General features: G+C 48.4%; 1 protein-coding gene across 1 annotated transcript in view; it reads left to right on the forward strand.

Annotated features, from left to right (window-relative positions):
• The window catches only part of LOC142575110 (neprilysin-1-like), a 357,362-nt gene that overhangs the window by 187,941 nt on the left and 150,212 nt on the right, over nt 1–19,209 (forward strand). Inside the window, exons 11-12 of the mRNA XM_075684106.1 lie at nt 16,808–16,875; nt 17,096–17,226. Coding sequence (XP_075540221.1) covers nt 16,808–16,875; nt 17,096–17,226 — 199 coding nt within the window. The remainder of the gene's footprint in view (nt 1–16,807; nt 16,876–17,095; nt 17,227–19,209) is intronic.

Consider the following 19,209-nt stretch of genomic DNA (forward strand, 5'->3'; position numbering starts at 1 on the left):
TGCGCCTCCACCTGTACTCGCCCGTCCACCTTCACTCTCGCCATCACGCCCTGTTCGGCCCTCCCCACATTGGAGTCCCCTATCACCAGGACCCTTCTACGTGCAAACCGTTCGACTGCAGCCTGTGTCCGCTGCCCCTCCCTTCGCTCCCGCTGGCGCCCTTGTGGCTGCAGCGTCGCCTCACTCGGGGCGCGTTGTGCAGCTTCACTATAACTACGCCGTTTCACCGGCGGCGAGCTGAGGACGGCTTGCTCTGGCTCCCTGCCTCCCACTTCGCCTGTAGGTTCTACCCTACTTTCTGAGTTTTTGCCAGCACTTTGTTGTCCTGACCCGACCTTCTCAGCTGCCCGCGTCTCCAGCGCGTCGAGCCGCCTTTCCAGTTCGGCGCTCCTTTTTCTTCCTCAAGCTCGGCCACGGTCCTTACTAACTGCGCGGCCTGGGCCGCCTCCACCTTGACGAAATTATCAACTTTCGCCTGCACTGCTACCCGCTTCTCCTGTTCCTCCCTCAGGTCTGCCTTAAGCTCGTCGAACTTAGCCGCCCAATTCGCTTCCAGTTTTTGGACGGCTTCCCTGACGCCCTCGCACGACCTGCACGTGAAGCTAGACCCCTCCGCGTCTGCTAAATTCTGGAACTTAGTTTCGTCGAGGAAGTACTATCGCAGGCACTCGTCGCACTGCACTTGCTCCCCGTCCCCCGCGGCCTTCACGTTCTTCGATTTCATCGCTATGCCTACGTCCCTAGGCCCAACGAGGAAGTTCGCCAAATCACTCAAGCAAAGCCGACCTCGACCGCTATCCCAAACTAAAATAAAGAATTATCACTCCTTACCCCATGTAAGAATCCGAGGAGCTAGCTGAAAGAATTAACTAAGCCTATCAATAGGTCCCTCCTACCAACTAGGCCTAACGGGGGAGCCGCCAGACCTAGACAAAGCCGGTACGTTTGCTACTCTTACCAAGAATTCAAAAGTTGCGCCTCTACTCCATGGAACAGAAAACACTTCAAAACACTAGCTAATAAAGATAAAAAAGTACTTAGCTACGAACGAAGTCGCTGAAGCCTCGACCACAGGAGCGTCCGCGAAAAGGCAACGAGCGCCTGTAAAGACCGCCTGCCCTGTAACTTTACCGGCGCTACCTGTGCTGCCAGCTTTAGGCCGCCACCGAAAGCGACCGTGCTTTCGGTGATCTCATTGATGGTGACGGCGTTGTATTTCGATGTTATGCGAGTCGTACAGCGTCTTGTACGACATGTTTCAGCAGCGTTGCTTTTAATAGAGAGGACAGCAATCTGCGTATACGCCGTATAGACGTCTCACCCACTTGAAAAACACAACAGGAAATTTTCAGTCTGTCGTATTTTGGGACGTTGTGACTGTCGTTCTGTTCTCTGTAGTGTGACGTCCTGTAGTCGAAAATTCTGTAGTTCCTGATCAATATTTGATTAAAAATTGACAGAGACCACTTTAAGCATGTGTAAAATTATTAATACGAAAAAAATAAAAAAATAAAAGTAGAAAAAGTGCTTTCGCCTAGGATTCGAACTTCGAACCTGACGGTCTCGAGACAAGCATCTTACCATTGCACCACGCCGATCTTTTTTTTCTTTATTTCCAGCTTGGCTACAAGCTTCAAAAGAGTTTGTGATCATAGATCACACTCGTTTTATATGTGTCAAAGTATCAAGCATTGACACCACAGCTTCATCACAGTCATTCGTCTTGTACACGTCACGTACCTTCGCAACCATTTCCACAAAATATTCATACACAGATCGGTCTTTAACGTCACAATGTCTATATGCCAACAGACTACGCCAGATTGCGTGCACTCCAAGTAAAAAGATGGCATCCATCTGTTCAAAATCGTGTTCAGGTGGTAAAAAACGAATACCATGTGGATTGAGGGGTAGGTCTATCTTTAACGTTCTCTGTAATATATCCCAAAAGAATATGGCATTATTACAACCAATGAAAACATGTTCGATTGTTTCAGCTTTGTTGCACAGAAAGCATCTGCTTCCCCATGGCACATAAATTCCTCTTTCCTCCAACCACGTTTTAACAGGCAAGGTTCCCGTGTGAAGCTTGAAGAATGTTTTAACGTTTGCCGGTATCCACATCTTTTTAACCCTTTTAAGTACGTCTTGCCCAGGCCCTTCTTGAAACATTAACCGATACAATGGAACCGGAAACACACTTTCAATGAGATCCTTCATAAGACGCTTTCTTTTTACATTGGAGAGGTACTCGAAGAGAGAATCGCGCCCTAAGGAAACGATAGGACGTTACAACTTCACGCAAGAACCTTGAAATTGTGTAATGAGGGCCAATGGCTGAAGAAACAAAAAAATCAGGCAGAGACACTGCTAACATGGTTTGAAAAAAACTGCACAAAAACGGGTCTCTCTTGTCCCTTATCAATATGAAACGTGATACAATTTGCTGAAGAAACAAGTGGCACACCGACAGGCCACCTTTCTTTACTCGACGAAACAAATTTGTCCTTGATGTTCGCTCCCACGTAGAACACCAGATAAACGTGGCAAAGATTCGGTGAAATTTATGAATGTGCTTACGTCTACAATACAGTGCCTGCAGGAGATACATAATTTTTGCAGCGAGAAAAACGTTACAAATGGTGGCACGTGCAAAAATCGACAATTCGCGGCCACCCCATGCTTCGGCCATCGCACGCATTTCATCCGTTTTTTCGAGCCAGAGTGACTCGTTCTCACGATTACATACCTGCTAATGTACGTTTAAGCTATGCCAACAGTATAAATCGCTGTCTGGGTTGCTGTTTACATTTACATTTTAAAAGCCAAGATGCGCTTTCACTTCACCGCGTCAACTGCCGCATCTCTAGATAAGCAGAAGTGTTGTTACCATCGACAGGTACATCGTGGAGTGCTAGAACATCGATTTTGCTGTAACGATATCCATATTTGATAAGAAATTCAGAAATAGACAACGGTGACCGGGGACACTGAGGGTTGTTACTGCTAATTTCGACAGTTGTCTCTTGCTCTTTACACTTTTGAGTTCACATATAATTCGTGTGTTCAATGCAATATAGCTACATAAACACTCGTGGGTGAGTCTTCATCCCGACAGTATACTGGCTTCTCACGGCAGCGCTGTACCAGATTAATGAGACCCGAGCGAGACAGCTTTTCACGCAACTTTGTGGAACAATCCAAAACTTCTTTTCCGCTTCGCGTAAGCTTGTGCAATATTTCTGGGAAATTAACTAATGTGTCAGTGTAACCGCACATGTAAGTCCACAGGCCCGTGTGCCCCATCTTACCAAATAAAACAAAGCGGATACGCAGCCATTCCCGCAGATGGTATGATTTTGATCAGCGGCCGATTTTGAGGAGGCCGGTAGGGCGTTGCTGGTGCCGCGTCGTCACGGCACAATTATAACAATTGGCCACGTCGACTTTAATACCGGTGTCGGTGCTATCAGTATTGCCGGCTTCAGAGAAGCACGATTGAATACCGCGCAAGAGAAAAGTACAGTGTACACCACCGATGCGAAGCTGACATTTTAAAGGGCCGCGACGGAAAGTGCTTCTGTTGCGACTTCAGAACTCTTGGCCGTCGCGACCGAATGTTTCTGTTGCGACGTCAGAATTGCTGTCGTAACGTCAGAAATGTCCGTCGCAACTACAGAAACGTTAGGAACTTCTGTCGTACAACAGAAATTTCTGTAGTTGCAGCAGGAATTCCTGTTGTCTTTTTCAACTGGGCAGGACCGAGAATCGGTCTGAAATTCGCAGCTAGCATATCGCAGTTCGGTCTGTAAATGTTCCGAGGTGGTCACGCAATTTCTGTAGAGCTTGATAATGGCCCCAATTTAGCACTAGGGGCTAAATTGTCAGGATGTCGAACAATAAAAAAGTTCCTCCCCAGTTCTATTCAAGCATTAAACTGGTATGCATGATACCATCCAGTATGGTTGCCACAAAGCTTTAGATTAAACCAGCTTTTGTGCCAAACAGGCGACCCTATATGGTGCCACTGCGTCCAGTATAAGCCAGTTTAGTTGCAAGCAGGGCCCCTGTTAAGACCCATTTCTGCGTGAACTGGTCCTGATTATACCTCTTTGCATGCCAAACGGGACCCCGCTCGGACCTGTTCGTGTGTGAACTGGTCCTGATTATACCTCTTTGCATGCCAAACGGGACCCCGCTCAGACCTGTTCGTGTGTAAACTGGTCCAGTTTATACCTGTTTGCATGCCAAACGGGACCCCGTTCAAACCTGTTCGTGTGTAAACTGGTCCTGTATATACCTGTTTGTTGCTAAACAGGTCCCTGTTAAAACCAGTTTAAACCTGTATAACCCAGTTTGAACTTAAATAGGATTTTCCAATAGGGAGCAAGCCAATATGGCGTATATCAAGCATATCTTCGTATTTCTGAACCAGGTGTTTACCTTGTAGTAGCAGCCAAAGTCCATACAATGACCTTGTAGCAGGCAGCAGCTTCTGTTTAGTGCATGGAGTGTGTTGCTTTATACTGGTGCCGTCCTCATTACTGCATGTCTGGAACGGAAATTTTGACTGCATCAGAAATTGAATAAGCACTATTTTGCAATATAAGATGCGAAAAAGTGCGACATATACATTGTAATGGTTTGTGACTACGGAACACATGCAAATGTACACTGTTCTAGGGTGCTTAAGCAGCAAGGTAAATAAATATTGCTACTCTCCTTAAATTGATGTCTGCCTAACTACTATGCATGACAACAGCTTAAGTATTATTAAGATCACAAATGAGAAGGGTGGTTGCCAGTGCTCTGTTTAACTTGCGTTGAGGGGTGGGGAAGGTTCTTTCGAGGTAAAATGACTTCACAAGGTCGTTGTATCTTCTAAGGTGGTCGCGTCCTGTGGGTGCACCTGCACAGTCTCCGGCACGGTTGACTAGTCCTTGTGCTACGCAGTGTGTAACCTCGTTGAGGTTGGTGAGGTGCGGGTGGACAACGCCGGCGTGTGCTGGAATCCAGACTAGGGTGATTTCATTTTCAGACGAATGCGGGGCTTGCTGCAAGATACAGAGTGGTTGTTGAGAAATACGACCCTTGATGCAGTTGTTGATTGCTATGCGATAATAGCTCAATATGGTGCGACAGGCCAAGAGTGGCCAGGGCGATGGCCACTTCCTAGACCGCCTCAGCATTTTGGGTAAAGATGCTGGCAGCATGTCGGAGCAAGCCGCCTGCTGTGGTAACCGCCGCAAAGCGACGTCCATCTTGGTATTCAGCTGCGTCGACGAAGGTGACGACCGCGGGGTTGGCGTAAGCTTTGATGAGGGAGGTAGCTCTTGCCTTCCTGCATTCTTTGTTGTGGTCTGGGTGCATGTTTTTGTGAATAGGGTCGGCGTGTATCCAGCACTGAATATCGCGTGGTGTTGGGTGTTTGTCTCCATGTTGGCGGTGGTAGGTGATATCAAGCTTGGTTAGAATGCTGCGGCCCGTTTGCGTGAGGGTAAGCCGCTCCAGTTGGGATCAACGTTGCTCTTCGATTAACTCGTCTAGTGTGTTGTGGATACCTAATTGTCGTAGAAGTTCCGTGCTGGTGTGGTTGGGTAATTCTAAGGCCTGCTTATATGATCCCCTGATGATGATGTCCAGTTTAGTCTTTTCAGCTTTGTGCCAATTGAGAAAGGGCGCACCGTAAGTAATGTGAGAGATGATAAAAGATTAGACAAGGCGCATGAGGCTTTCTTCCTTCATACCCCCTCTTCGCTTGGTCACTCGTTTCAGCAGTCTGGAGGTATTAGCGGTCTGTCGAAGGATCTTGGAGGTAGCCGTAGAGTTGGCTCCAGAACGCGGATGCTACGGACCACGAGTAGGGTCTGCGGTGGAGTTTGATTTCCTCGTATTGGCGTTTATTCGCGGAATCCCGTGGGGGGCGTCCACCAAGTGTGGGGCGGTAAAGGAGAAGCTCCGACTTTTCAGGCGAACAGCGGAGTCCCGTCCCTTGAAGATAATTTTCTACGACGTCAAAGGCGTGTTGTAGGGCAGTTTCGATTTGGCCGTCATTGCCCTTTGCAGCCCAGATTGTAATGTCGTCGGCGTATATGGTGTTTTTAATGCCGTCGAGTTTTTGTAGTTCTTGTTCTAATCCGAGCATAACCACATTAAACAGTATTGGGGAAATGACGGAGCCTTGCCGAGGGAGAGTTCCTCCGATCGAATGTCTCCGACCGAGAGGAAGGCCTTCCGATTGCATAGAAAGTCTCTTAGTAGTTGTAAGTGCGTTCTCCAAGTTTGAGCAAGGAGATGCGTTCGAGGATGGTGGAGTGCCTGGTGTTATCGAAGGCGCGTTCGAGGTTGAGGCCCAAGATCGCCTTCGTGTGAAGGAATTTGCTAACCAGGATTTGATGCTGAAGTTGCAACATAGCGTCTTGGGGGGAAAGATGATGTCTAAAGCCAATTATTGAGTGGGGGTAAACAGATGTGTCTTCGAGGTGAATTTTTACACGGGTTAGGAGTGCGTGCTCCATGACCTTTCCTACACATGATGTTAGCGAGATGAGCCGGAGATTGGCGAGACTAGATGGCTTACCGGGCTTGGGGATGAGAATTACTTTGGCCGTTTTCCATGTCGGAGGAATGGATCTTTGGCGCCAGCAGTTGTTGGTGTATTCGGTGAGTTGTTTCACCGAAGGTTCACCTAGATTTCTTTGCGTTTTATTTGTAACACCATCTGGGCCTGTTGCCGTACGGCTCTTCAGCTTCTGCAGGGGAGCATGAATCTCTGCCACGCTGAAATCTTCATCAAGGGCAGGCTTGGAGGTACGCGTGTATGGCCCGTGAGGTTGAATGGACTCAGATGGGATTTACTTTCGGCATAAGGTATTCTTAACATGGTCCTCACCATGCGTCTTGCTTTCTGTGAATAAAAGCTTCGTGAGGCGACCTTGTTGATATGAGCGGGTGGTGGTGCTATCAAGCAAATGTTTAAGGATTTTCCACCAGCGGTGGTGGTGAAGTTGCCTGTCTAGATAGTTACAGCGCTCTGTCCATTGCCGTTGACTTAGAATGCGGCAGTGTGCTTCAATTTTCTTGTTGAGAAGTGCGACCTTGCGTCTGAGTCTTCTATTGAGCCCTTGTCCCTTCCATTTGGAGAGGATGGATGCTTTGGCCTCGATAAGGTGTGCGAGTCTGCTGTCCATGCGCTCAGTCGGGGCATCTGTTGTGATAGTGCGGGTGGCCGATTTAGTGTCAGACTGTAGATCGCATGACCATGTTTCTATGTCGGTAATGGGAGTGTCCGTTGTTGCTGTTACACGGCGTTTACAGAACGCATCCCAGTCCGTCCATGTAAAGTCACTTGTTCTTATCGTAACGGTTGTTAGCTGTGGGAGAATAATTTCGATGATAGAGTGATCACTCCCGAGATCGCGTTGGGTGTTGCGCCAATGGGCGTTTTCTGCTTTTTCGGTGAAAGTGAGGTCTGGTGTCGTGTCTCGTTCAGTAGAAGTGCCGAGGCGAGTGGGGAAAGCTGGGTCAGTGATGAGTGTAAGCCCGAGATCATTGGAGTCTGTGTCTGTAACCCGATCCTGTGTGCGGGAGATTCAAGTCGCCTCCGATGATGAGGAGGCTGCTGCCTGCGATGATTACGGCGTTTTTGAAGAGGGTTATAAATAGGCTATAGCGTTGAGATAGAGTATTGTAGATACTGAGGATAAAGGTTCCTTCCTTTCGTTTTCTGTGCGGGAGGAACTCAATAAAGAGGTGTTCGATGAACCAATCGTGGAGATCTTGTTACATTGCGGTAATTCTTCTTTCGAACGAGTGTGGAGACTCCGTGTGGAGCGTTGTTCGCGGTTAAAGGTTCATATCCGGGAAGGTTGACCGGAGTGTCGTGCGTTTCCTGTAGCAAGATTGCGTCAGGGTGACATGAAGTAATACGGAGGTGTTGACGGTGAATGGGTTTTTTGTGGAGGTAGCCTCGGCAGTCCCACTGCCAGAACGTTGTGTCACTGTTAGTGTGGGCCTTGATGAAGAATAGGGCATGCCACAGGTGGCAGGTTGGCGGCGACGGTTCCTGTTCTATCCATGGCTACGGCTTGAGCGGTGGAAGCGGTTTGTGTGAAAAGGGTTTAGATATTAGCTTCCATTGTGGTGACTCTGTGCATAAGGGAGATTAGAGAATTGTGTAAAGTTTCTACCGTGCTTTGGAGCGTTACGAGCATGTCCTTGACTTCGGAGCGTACTTGGCCCTGAGCTCCTTCTTGCAGGGCTCGCTTTTTTGGGGCTGGTGAATTCCCAATAAATTGGGCTTTCACCTTTCGTGTCGATGAGGCATTGAAGTCGAGCATCCTTCTTGCACCGTATGCTACACGCCAACCGTAACACTTCGGGATCGGCCCACTTGTGGGAAGTGGTTAACGCCAGCTTCAACTCCGGCGCGGGTCAGCCCGGCATTGCGCTATATTTGGGATCGGCCAATGTATAGGCAGTGCTTAAATCTGCTTCACCTCTGGCGCGGGTCAGCCCGGCATTGCACTAACTTTGGGAGCGGCCTACCTATGGGGAGTGCTTAACGCCTGCTTCTTCTCAGGCCTGGATCGGCCCGGTATTGCACTATCTTCGGGATCGGCCAATGTGTGGGGAATGCTTAATGCCTGCCTCACCTCCGGTGTGGGTAGGCCCGGTATTGCACTATCATCGAGAATGGCGTACCTATAGGGAGTGCTTAACGCCCGCTTCACCTCCGGCCCGGATCGGCCCGGTACTGCACTATCTACGGGATCGGCCCACGTATGGGGAGTGCTTGACGCCTTCACCTCCTGCGCGGGTCAACCCGGCATTGCACTATTTTTGAGAGCGGCCCCTGTGTGGGGAATGCTTAACGCCTGCTTCACTTCCGGTGCGAGTCGGACCGGTATTGCACTATCTTCGAGAGCGGCGTGCCCATGGGGAGTGCTTAACGTCTGCTTCACCTCCGGCCCGGATCGGCCCGGTATTGCACTATCTTCGGAATCAGCCCACGTATGTGGAGTGCTTAACGCCTGCTTGACCTCTGGCGCGGGTCAGCCTGACATTGCCCTAACTTCGGGATAAGCCCACGTGTGGGGAATGCTTAACGCCTGCCTCACCTCCGGTGCGGGTGGGCCCGGCATTGCACTATCTTAAGCATGGGCCCACGTATGGAGAGTTTTTTATCTATACACGGGCACGACCCTGGGAGAACTAGCACTTAACAGCTTCGCTCTAAAAAAGATCGCCAGCAATAATGCGATTGGAGAAAACAGAAATCGAACTACACCTGGCAGTTATAGTTCACATAGCAAAAGTTCCATGCGCGTGTCCGCATTAGTGAATTTACAGATGTTACAGACTCGTTACCTCCTGGTCCATAATAATTCAGTGCAAGAAATTGAGCATTTACTAAGCTTAGCATATGGGAACGAAAAAGCGACCTACCGAATGGACAGAAGTTCACAGCTGTACAGCGTGCCTACCTGCACCCACCTGCTAACAGCTCACATGGCGGCCCGCCGCCACTGATCCCCTTGTGTGGCCATCGCGCTCATACGAGTTGTCGAAGTTCTAATGTTCTTTTTTGCAATTTCCGTTAACATCGACGGAATTGAACCCCACTCAGATCAATCACTGCATACGAGCGTTCATCGAAGCGGTCTTTTGACTCCACAACACGAACACAGTCCCGTAAGGTCGGCGGTACAAAGAAATAGCTATAATTGCCACCGAAAACAATCGACTCTTCCGTACAGGCGCTATGCTGCCGCCGACTCAAGCAATGTTTTATTGCGATAGCAGTTATATGGACACTCTAGACGCATTTCTATATTTGCTGTCGGCATCGCCGTCATCGTGATTTTCCGTATAAAGTCTAAAGGCGATAACACCGTCGCCACGTGGCCTACGCTGTATGTGCGAATGAAAGTGTGCGGGGAAGCCGAGGATCGCGGCTCTATCTCCGCGCGCGAAAGGGGAGAAAGCGCGGAGGAAGCGCGCCGTCTTCAATCGCGCGCGAGGCACCCAAAGTTGCGAGGCACCGGAGGGAGGGAACGGAGGGGCGGCGCATTCTACTCCGGCTGCAACTGCGCATGTGACGGCTGCGCGCCGTCGCGCGGCCTATCTTGAGAGCGAGCTACGTTGGAGGCAGTCTACGTGCGTCGCGTCCCTTAGCTTAAAGGGCTCCTGAAACGCTTCGGACAAATTTCGCAGACGCGTAGGGTGCCGCTAAAGTTAATCAGTCGCAACACTATTTGTGTGAAGCGTCTCATATTGAGAGAGCTACGGACGATTACAAGTTGCCCTCCTCCATAGCCACGCATTTTCTCCTCAACTTTTCTCCTTCACCGAGTGATCACTCGCCGAGTCATTTTCTCCTCCTTCGCCGAGTGATCGGGGCTAAGCTCTGACTTCACTGGCTCCGCGTCATGATGGCACGTCGTGTCGTCTACTTCCGTTTCTCTAGGACCGACCGCGCGAAGTCTCTCCAACCTCTCCGGCAGCTGCTTGGAGTCGACCCCAAGCGAGAGCTATCGAAGCAGCGTGCGTTGCGAGCATTCTGTCGCAGCAACGAACGTGTCTGGTACTCTGGTAACCACAGGTGGGCTGGGCCTTGCGAAGGATGGGTGGAGGCATAAACTCAAGTTGATGATGCACCTTTAGCATATTCATATTCAATATTCAATATTCATATCCAATTCTTTATTCAACATCATCATCATGAGTTTGTTGGGTGCGTCGACAAAAATCCAGAAGAAAGGCTTGACAGTGGTCGACGCACCCTACAATGACTTGGCAACAGTATTACAGTGTATCATATAGCATGTGTAAAGCATTCACAATAGTAACATTGGCACAAATGAAACGGCATTTGAACATTACAGGCAAAACAAAAACAAGCACCAAGCACTATGACAAAATTTTCAGCGGTACGCAAGTTTACATCAATTCACAGCGCGTTATTTAACGTCTGTGGAAGAATTTAGCAAAGCATTTGGCGACCATAATTCGTTCGCGTTTTAGGCACAAACCGCGTGAAGCCAGTGCGGGTTGCATACTTAAGTTCCTTACATTTCAAGATTGCCAGCTAGGTCTAACATAAGTGTATTATTCTGTCTTATACTTGTTTTATACCGCCTTAATAGTAAATTTTCATACAGTTGAGGAAGGGGGTGATGCCAAGTGACGCAACGATCGGTGCGTTATGTTCAAATCTCGAAGCATTAACAATATTTCGAACAATTCTCTTCTGAAGCATGTGCAGCCCTTTGATATCAGTAAATAACGTGGTGCCCCGGACCAAGAGTAATTAACGACTGAAAAAAACAGTGCATTGTACAGCCTTTGCTTAACACGCTTCGGTAGGAAATATCGCAGTCGGGACACGATACCAACAACCTTTGACAACTTGCCCCTGACCATTTCAACGTGCTCGTCCCACGATAAATTTTCGTTAAAGAAAACACCCTGACATTTGACCACGGGAACCATTTGAATGGACGACGAACCTATCATTAGGCAGATCTGTGGAGTAGAAGCAATCGTGTTACGAGGCCTAAATAATACAGCTTTACTTTTTTCGTGTTTATGATTAGTGAGTTTGATTCAGACCATTCATGAAGTAGGCGCAGACAATCTGTAGCTTGCTGTTCAAGATCTCGTACAGGTGCTGCTCGGAAGAACAGAGTGGTATCATCTGCGTAGATCACAAATGTTGGGATCTTACTTAAGCAGGCTATGTCGTTGACATAAAGGAGGAAAAGCAGAGGTCCCAGAACACTTCCCTGCGGAACGCCAGAAGAAATATGTTTAACATCTGATAGTTCGTTGTTTACTGTTACTTGTTGGACGCGAGAACTGAGGTAGGATCTAATTATGTCAAGACATTTTCGGCGAAAGCCGTAGTGTTCGAGTTTGGCTAACATTGTTTGGTGATTGATACTGTGAAACGCTTTCGGAAAGCCGATGAAAATACCAAGAGTGAGGAGCTTTCGCTCAAAGGACTCTAAGATTAGTTCTTTTTAGGTTAGAAGTGCAGTCTCTGTCGAGAAGTTCTTCCTAAAACCATGCTGGCTTGGCGTTAGTATATTAAATTTCCCACAGAAACTGGACATTCACGCATGCAGTATTTCTTCAAAACACTTTGAGAAAATCGGAAGAATAGAAATTGGACGATAATTTGATAGGTCATTTTTGTCTCCACCCTTATGAACAACGGTTACTTTAGCAATCTGCATTCGTTTAGGGAGCACGGCATGTTCGAGGCAACAATTAAAAATACATATTTTACTGGCCGAATCTTAAGGTCATCTATGTCCCGTGAGCTACTGTTGCGGAGGGTCAAGAGGCAAGCTTCGATTTCGCTGGTGTCTGTTGGCATGTGGAATGCAGTGGAAGGAACTCGCGAGTCAAGGCATTTGACATTCGGGGGGGCACTATTGCTATCTGCCAGAGACGTGAAAAAACCAATAAATTTTTCGGCTAATACTTTTCCACCCAGTGGTATGTTGTCAACTAAGACATCAAGCATGCCGCTGGCATGTGCACCTCGATTCAAAATTTCATTTATTGTTTTCCATACAAGGTCACTCCTTTTTAACATGTGTGCGTTGAATAACTTTTCCATATACTCTTGTTTTGCTCGGCGAAGAAAAGACGTGACTTTGTTTTGGTACGTCTTAAAACACGCCAGGTCATCCGGTGATCTGCTTTTGATGAAGCGGATATAAAGATAGTTTTTTTTTTATCATTTGAAGACATTCAGCGCTTATCCAGGGTTTACGAGCCTCACGACGTTTTTTAAGCGTCTCAAGTGAAAAACTTTGCTGATAAACAGACTTAAATATGATAATGAAGGCATTATAAGCGTCCTCTGGATCGCTTTCGCGGAGCACAGTACTCCAGTTCACACCTGCAAGTGCTAACCGAAAAGAATTCATTGTGTCTTGGTTTATGCGCGGATATAGCACCGCAGGAAGCATGCGTTGTTTTTGAGGAGTTAAAGAATCTACAAACAAGAATATGAGCAGATGATCACTTATTTCGACATTAATGACTCCTGAGTGAAGACAGTCAACTCGACAGTTACTAATGAAGACATCAATTGCCGTCGCTGTCTCTAGCCGTGTCGGTTTATTTATGACATTGGTGAATCCGTTGCTGTGTAATATGTAGTTGACTTCACATTTACGTGCAGAAGAAGATAAGAAATCAATATTAAAATCACCACCCAGAAATAGATTAAGGTTGTTTTCTGTGATCCACTGCAGATATCCATCAAGAAAGCGAACAAAATTCGAAACGCTACCTCTGGGTGGCCTGTATATAAAATAAAAGACGTTTCTTCCGCTTTGTAATGACGGAATTTCGTAGTCATCGTGGATTATAGTGAAGTCGACAAGAATGTTGCATTTGAAAGTCTTTTCTGTTGCTATCATGACGCCACCACGTCGTTTATCAGTACAATTCTGCACATATGTATTGTAGCCGGGTAGGTGCATAACATCGCTACTGCTTTGATACCAAGTTTCAGTAATAATTATTACGTTGAAACGGAAGCTCCGTGTACAGAAAAATGCTTCTAGCTCATCACCTTTATTGCGCGAGGATTGCCCATGAACATGAAAGAAGGACAGAGCTTTGTTTTTCTGAGTAAACGTAGGACAAAGGTCAGAAGGCGACACGACTGAGCACATATTAAAGCACAGTTTGTCAGTTAGTTGTTAGGAAAAAAAATACTTTGCATCTACGCTATCTTATCTAGGTCTTGTACGCAAGTAATGCGCACAATCGCCGACGACTCAGATTTCCTAGCCAGAATGTGCCCATTTTGCGTCCACACAAATTTCCATTTCTGCTCCTTCTTCCGTGCCACTGCCGTTCCCAGCAATTTTTTCAGCAATGGGCACAAGTGTTCGTTCACGTACACAGAATCTAAACCGCTATATCCAAGGCTTTCTGCTGCGAGATTGGCCTTCTTCGCTTTCGCTAGCACAGTGCCACGCGTTGTTCCAGTTTTGAACTGGACAGTTACATTCGTGTTGCTCTTGTTCTTCGTGTGAACCCGGTGGCAAACGTCTACATCACTTTCCAGTATCGGCTCATTGATCATTTCGCCTATTTTTTGCAGCATGTTCGCAAGGCTTTGTTATGGAAAGACGTGCGTAAGCGGCCTGAACGGTCTGCACGGTACATCAAGCTGTTCGCGCAGAGCTTAACCAGCCAAACAAAGAGCTAATATTGCTCTAACCAAGTGTAAAACATTTTAAACATTTACAAAAACAGCATGTTAACGATTACACTCCTGCGAGAAATTTACACTAGCAGCACAGAAGAATACACTTCGTTGCTGCTACTGTGCTTGGTTGAGCTCTGTGTCACCGGGTGGCTGCACCATGCAGAACCCTCACGTTTGCGCTTCTGCTCATCCCGTGAAAGACAGTCAAGCGGCCAGGCCCTGTCCCCTCGCTTGTGTTTACCCGACTACCAGACTCGCAAAACGCTATTGTGGTAGTAATGCTCCGGTGTAAAGGGACGGCCGCAAACGCGCAAGTTCTGGCGGAAATCGGATAACGACAGTCAGATGCGCCGCAGCCACTCCGCTCGTCTGCTGCCTTGCAGAGGGAAACGATGTCGCAGATTGACATATTGCCAGTAGCTACGCTTGCAGCCCACAACGTAACAAAGCCGATTCATGGTGCTCACGAAAACTCAGACCGACACTGACCACGGAGATCTCGTCAAGACGGAGCACGTTGTAACATAAGCAGACGAAGTTTGCGGTGTACCGGAAGTGCTTAAGTGTGAGAAATTGTTCATGTGCATTCTCTTTCTGTTTCTTTCTTTCTATAAAAACAAATTAATTAACATTCCAACTATTACGAACACGATTTGTTCACCATAAAATTGGGAAAATTATGGATGACGCGCCCTGGGCAGCCAATCGGATAGCTCGCCCTTCTGACGTCAATTGGGTGATTTACGTCATATGGGTAGGGGCGGCTGGAAATTCCGCCGAGCAGTGTGCTGCGATCGGCAGCGATGTACATCTTTAAAACCTTATAATAAATTGCACGCTTTACGCGGAGCACTTAGATGCGTCAATTAATTATCAGAAGAAGCTACTCTAACGACTCAATACGTTTGTACAATATCGCCAAATCATTTCGGTATCCCTTTAACTGCTGCTGCCACGTTTCCTCACGCCATCGTTTTGAAGGCGAGTGTCCGCGGTCATCAAATATAATGGGTTCATGTTTGCTGTGCGCGCTGACACCATGCTTGTTAATTTAATTAGCAAGCGTTCTTTTACAAGTTGATAAGGTCGATGAAAGCACTGTCTTTGCTTCCTATGCCTGTCTGCTAATTTGCTAATGCAATCGATTCTTCAGCTTTCGGGAGAAACTGCGACTTTTTTGCTCCTTCCTAGCCGGTGCAGTTCTTCCTTATCTGCTCTGTCACTTGATTACTCAAAGCAACGTACAGTGGCCACGACTTATTTCTTAGTATATTCGTTCTCTCTTTTTGCCTTTCACTTTCACTTTTGAGACCGCCCTCCTCAAGCAGCCAGCATCTCCCTCCCCGCTGCTTGCAGGTTTTGCTTTGTAACACTCTCCGAATGCTTTGTTGCGCCTTTTTGGCGCCCATTTGACAAGGCTACAAAAAGTTGTACTTTCGCCCGAAAGGCGAAGCATCGACTTGCGATAGCAAATTAGTAGAAAGCTATACGAAGTAAGGATAGTAGCTTTATCGGCCGTATAAACTTGGAAACATCCGCTTAGTAACTGAATTAACAAGCATCGCGTGAGCGCGCACAATCAAACATGAACACATCACACTCTCGCGGACACTCGCCATTCAAAGGCTGGCGTGAACAAGCGCGGCAACAGCAGCGAGTGAAGTGACTTTCGTGCTGTCTATCGCTTCAACGCAAACAGTGGCGAGAACACACCCCCTACAAATGTATGAGCCGTCTGCAGATCGCTTTCAAGATAGGGCGCACGCGACCGCGTGCCGCCGCGCTGCCTCCCCGCTTTGCTCCCATTCGCGCGAGACTGAGCCGTGATTTTCAGTTTCCCTCGCAACCGGTCGCGAAATACGCAGTTCCTGCCGGAGCCCCACGCCGCCCCGCCCCCCTCCCATCCCCACACGGCCTTTCGTGCGACGGAAGACGGTGCGTTTGCTTTCCGCTTTTCTCCCGCGCGCGCCACATTGAGCCGCGATCGTTGGCTCCCCTCGCGTGCTTTCACTCGCACATACAGCACACGGCGCGCGGCGACGGTGTTATCACCGTTCGACTTTATACGGAACACCACGGCGATGGCGACAGCAAAAATGCACCTGCAGTGTTTGTATAATTGATATAGCAATAATAAACGGCTGCGCTTGCTCACAGCTATGACCAGCGGGTCACCTCGTTTTGGCACGCCAGCTCTTGCTTGAAAGTACGTTTATATAGGGTGGTCTAGGCGTAATTGAGAACATTCTGCTTATACTTATACAGAGTACGTTATGTAAGACTTGACCAAGAGTATAACTTGACATGTTGCCAGTGACGTAACCAGGTAGGAAGCACACCGGGTACGTCCTCCCCTGTCACCCCCCCCCGCACATTTTTTTTTTTTTTTTTGCCCAGGTGAACCAGGTCTCGGACCAGGGGGTGCCTCCCTGTTCCCCTGAAAAAAATATTTGGCTACGCTATATACTGCATGTTGAGTATAACTGCATAGTATAACTAAATGAGCTTCACATACGGTATCCAATGTGCTCTTTCTCCTATCTTTTTTTTTTTTTTTTACTATTGCAGCTCCATAAATTTCGGCGCATTCGGTTACCTCGTGGCCCATGAGATGCTGCGAAGTATTATGTTCAGTGGTGAGTGCTCCCCGCCGGCACGGGGTTGTTTGTTGTGCGTGTTTGCTAATATATTAAGGTAATCAAAAGGTCAGAAAGCTCCTAGGCTCCTTATCACATATCGTGTACATTAAAACGTACGTATAGCAGTATTTTAAACTAAAAGAAAGACCACTCATGACTCGCCACGGCGCTTTTTGTTGCACCTGATCCTGATCGGTTGTCATGTGGTTGTTTTCAGGCAGCGTCATAGATGTGGACGGCAGCTTTAGCAATTGGCACCTGCGGGACACTTCGGCCAAGTTCCGCATCCTGGTGAACTGCTTCGAGTCCATGCTTCGCCGCACCTTAACAAACGAACTTATGAGAAGGGTACGACACACCTCATCATAATGTGGCATATTGTGTGCTTAAGTCGATGCGCATTCCTACGTTTACTTGAGACCACATACTACAGGCTGCGAGAATAGACATGTTTAGTTGGGCGTCCGCTGCAGCTCTGCGTACGTAAGAAATCTGTGGAGGTGACAGCGCGCAACCGCAGTACGCGGGAGCATGCACGGCCTCTTGCGTGCGCCCGCAGCTTTTCAAAAGCTGCGTAGCGTACGCTGCGGGCTCTGTGGGCCTCGCGTGTCCAAGAAAGCGTATTTTTCGATATGGCTCTTGCGGAAGATATGACTCAGGCTTGTGATTCGACTTCATGGCGGCTGATATTGGCTACACAGTTTCAGAAGCTGACATATGACGGCGCTTAGTAGCACACTACCGGCGGAAGAAGGAAGAAGAATGTGCTTGCTACGGTAAAGCTAGGGCAACGATGGAGCATGTTTTATTAGAATGTGAACTTATCTGCCCAGCGGTCGAATTAGGAACGACTAGCCTCCTTGAAGCCCTTAGGTTCAGCGAGAATAGGGGGAAACTAAACGTGTCCGCAATAGAGATTAGTTAGAGGCGATTGGCAGATTGGTGGAACAAAAGTAGAGAAACGAGAAACAAGGGAGGCGTAGAAAAGCAAAGTTCACACTGGGGGGTTCAGAAAGTTTGGTTATGGGAATTCATCGTGGTTTTTATTTTCTCCTTTTTTAACACAGGTATGTCATTAGGCAATAAAATAACACGAGCTTGGTGGCGCAAACCACCGCCCCTTTCCAAAGGGGTCGCTCATAACATCCACCCATCCATCCAACCATCAGGCGCCTGGTGGTGGTGGTGAAAAACTTTTATTGCTCTCACAAGAGAAGCACATGGAGGTTCGCATATGGGCCGGTCCTTAAGGGCCCGACCCTTAAAATACTAGGTGGAATCCCTAGTACGGGACCCCAGTGGCGTCGGCCGCTGCCCGGGCGCGCTCGACCAAGGCCCTTTGGGCCTGCAGGTCATAGCAGCCGAGCAGAGTCGCCTCCCAGTCCTGCCGAGTGGGGTTGGGGTGAGGGGCAATAGCTGGGTTAGATGGGCAGGCCCACACCATGTGGTAGATGTACGAAGACTTCTCCGCACAGTGCGGACAACTGCCCGTGAAAGAACGATCAAAATGTTTGAGTGCTGACGGGCACAGCAGAGTGTTCGTATACAGACGGAGTAGAAGCCGCTCCTCCGTCATAGATAGTCCTTTACTCGGGCGAGGGTAAAGGCTATGGCCAGATTGATAATGCAGGACAATGTCTTTAAAAGAATACGCGGGATTGAATTCGAGATCCTGATCTAGGGGGTCGAGAAAGGAAGCCCGGAGAGAGAGCGCGCGGGCGGCAGCATTGGCTGCCTCATTCCCCTCGAGACCCATATGAGCAGGAGCCCATACTATGTTCCGGTGAGCGGTGTTCCCGGTGTAGGTACAACTTTGAAGTAGTCGGTAGGCTAAGTATGGAGCCCAGCCTAGCTCGACGTTCCGACAGGCCCCTCGCGAGTCGGAGATAATTGTTGTGGAATCAGAGTGGGTAACAGCCAGTGAAATGGCGACTTCCTCCGCATGAGTTTTGTTGCGGGCGCGAAATGTAAGCCCGTTAACTGTTTTGGACTGGTGGACGACTGCGGCCGTGTACCATCCCCCATGGTGGGGGCCGGAGGCGTCCACGTAATAAGTGCCAGGTTTCGACCCATAATGGCGGCCCAGGGCTTCCGCCCGCGCCAGGCGCCGACCTTTATGGTCCTCACGTGTCATGTTAGGAAGAGGGCGTACGTGGAGGGCGCATCTCCACTCGAAAGGGAGTCGTACTCGCTCTTCCATAAGGGTGGCGTGTTGGATGTGTAGTCGGGCAAGGAGGCGGCGACCCGACAGTGTCTTAGAGAGGCGTGTGTATTGGTTAGTTAAGTGAGCCTCTCGGAGCTCCCGGAACGTGTTCACCCAGGAGACGCTGG

Source organism: Dermacentor variabilis, chromosome 3, assembly GCF_050947875.1.
Source record: "Dermacentor variabilis isolate Ectoservices chromosome 3, ASM5094787v1, whole genome shotgun sequence".
In the NCBI taxonomy this organism is placed as follows: domain Eukaryota; kingdom Metazoa; phylum Arthropoda; class Arachnida; order Ixodida; family Ixodidae; genus Dermacentor; species Dermacentor variabilis.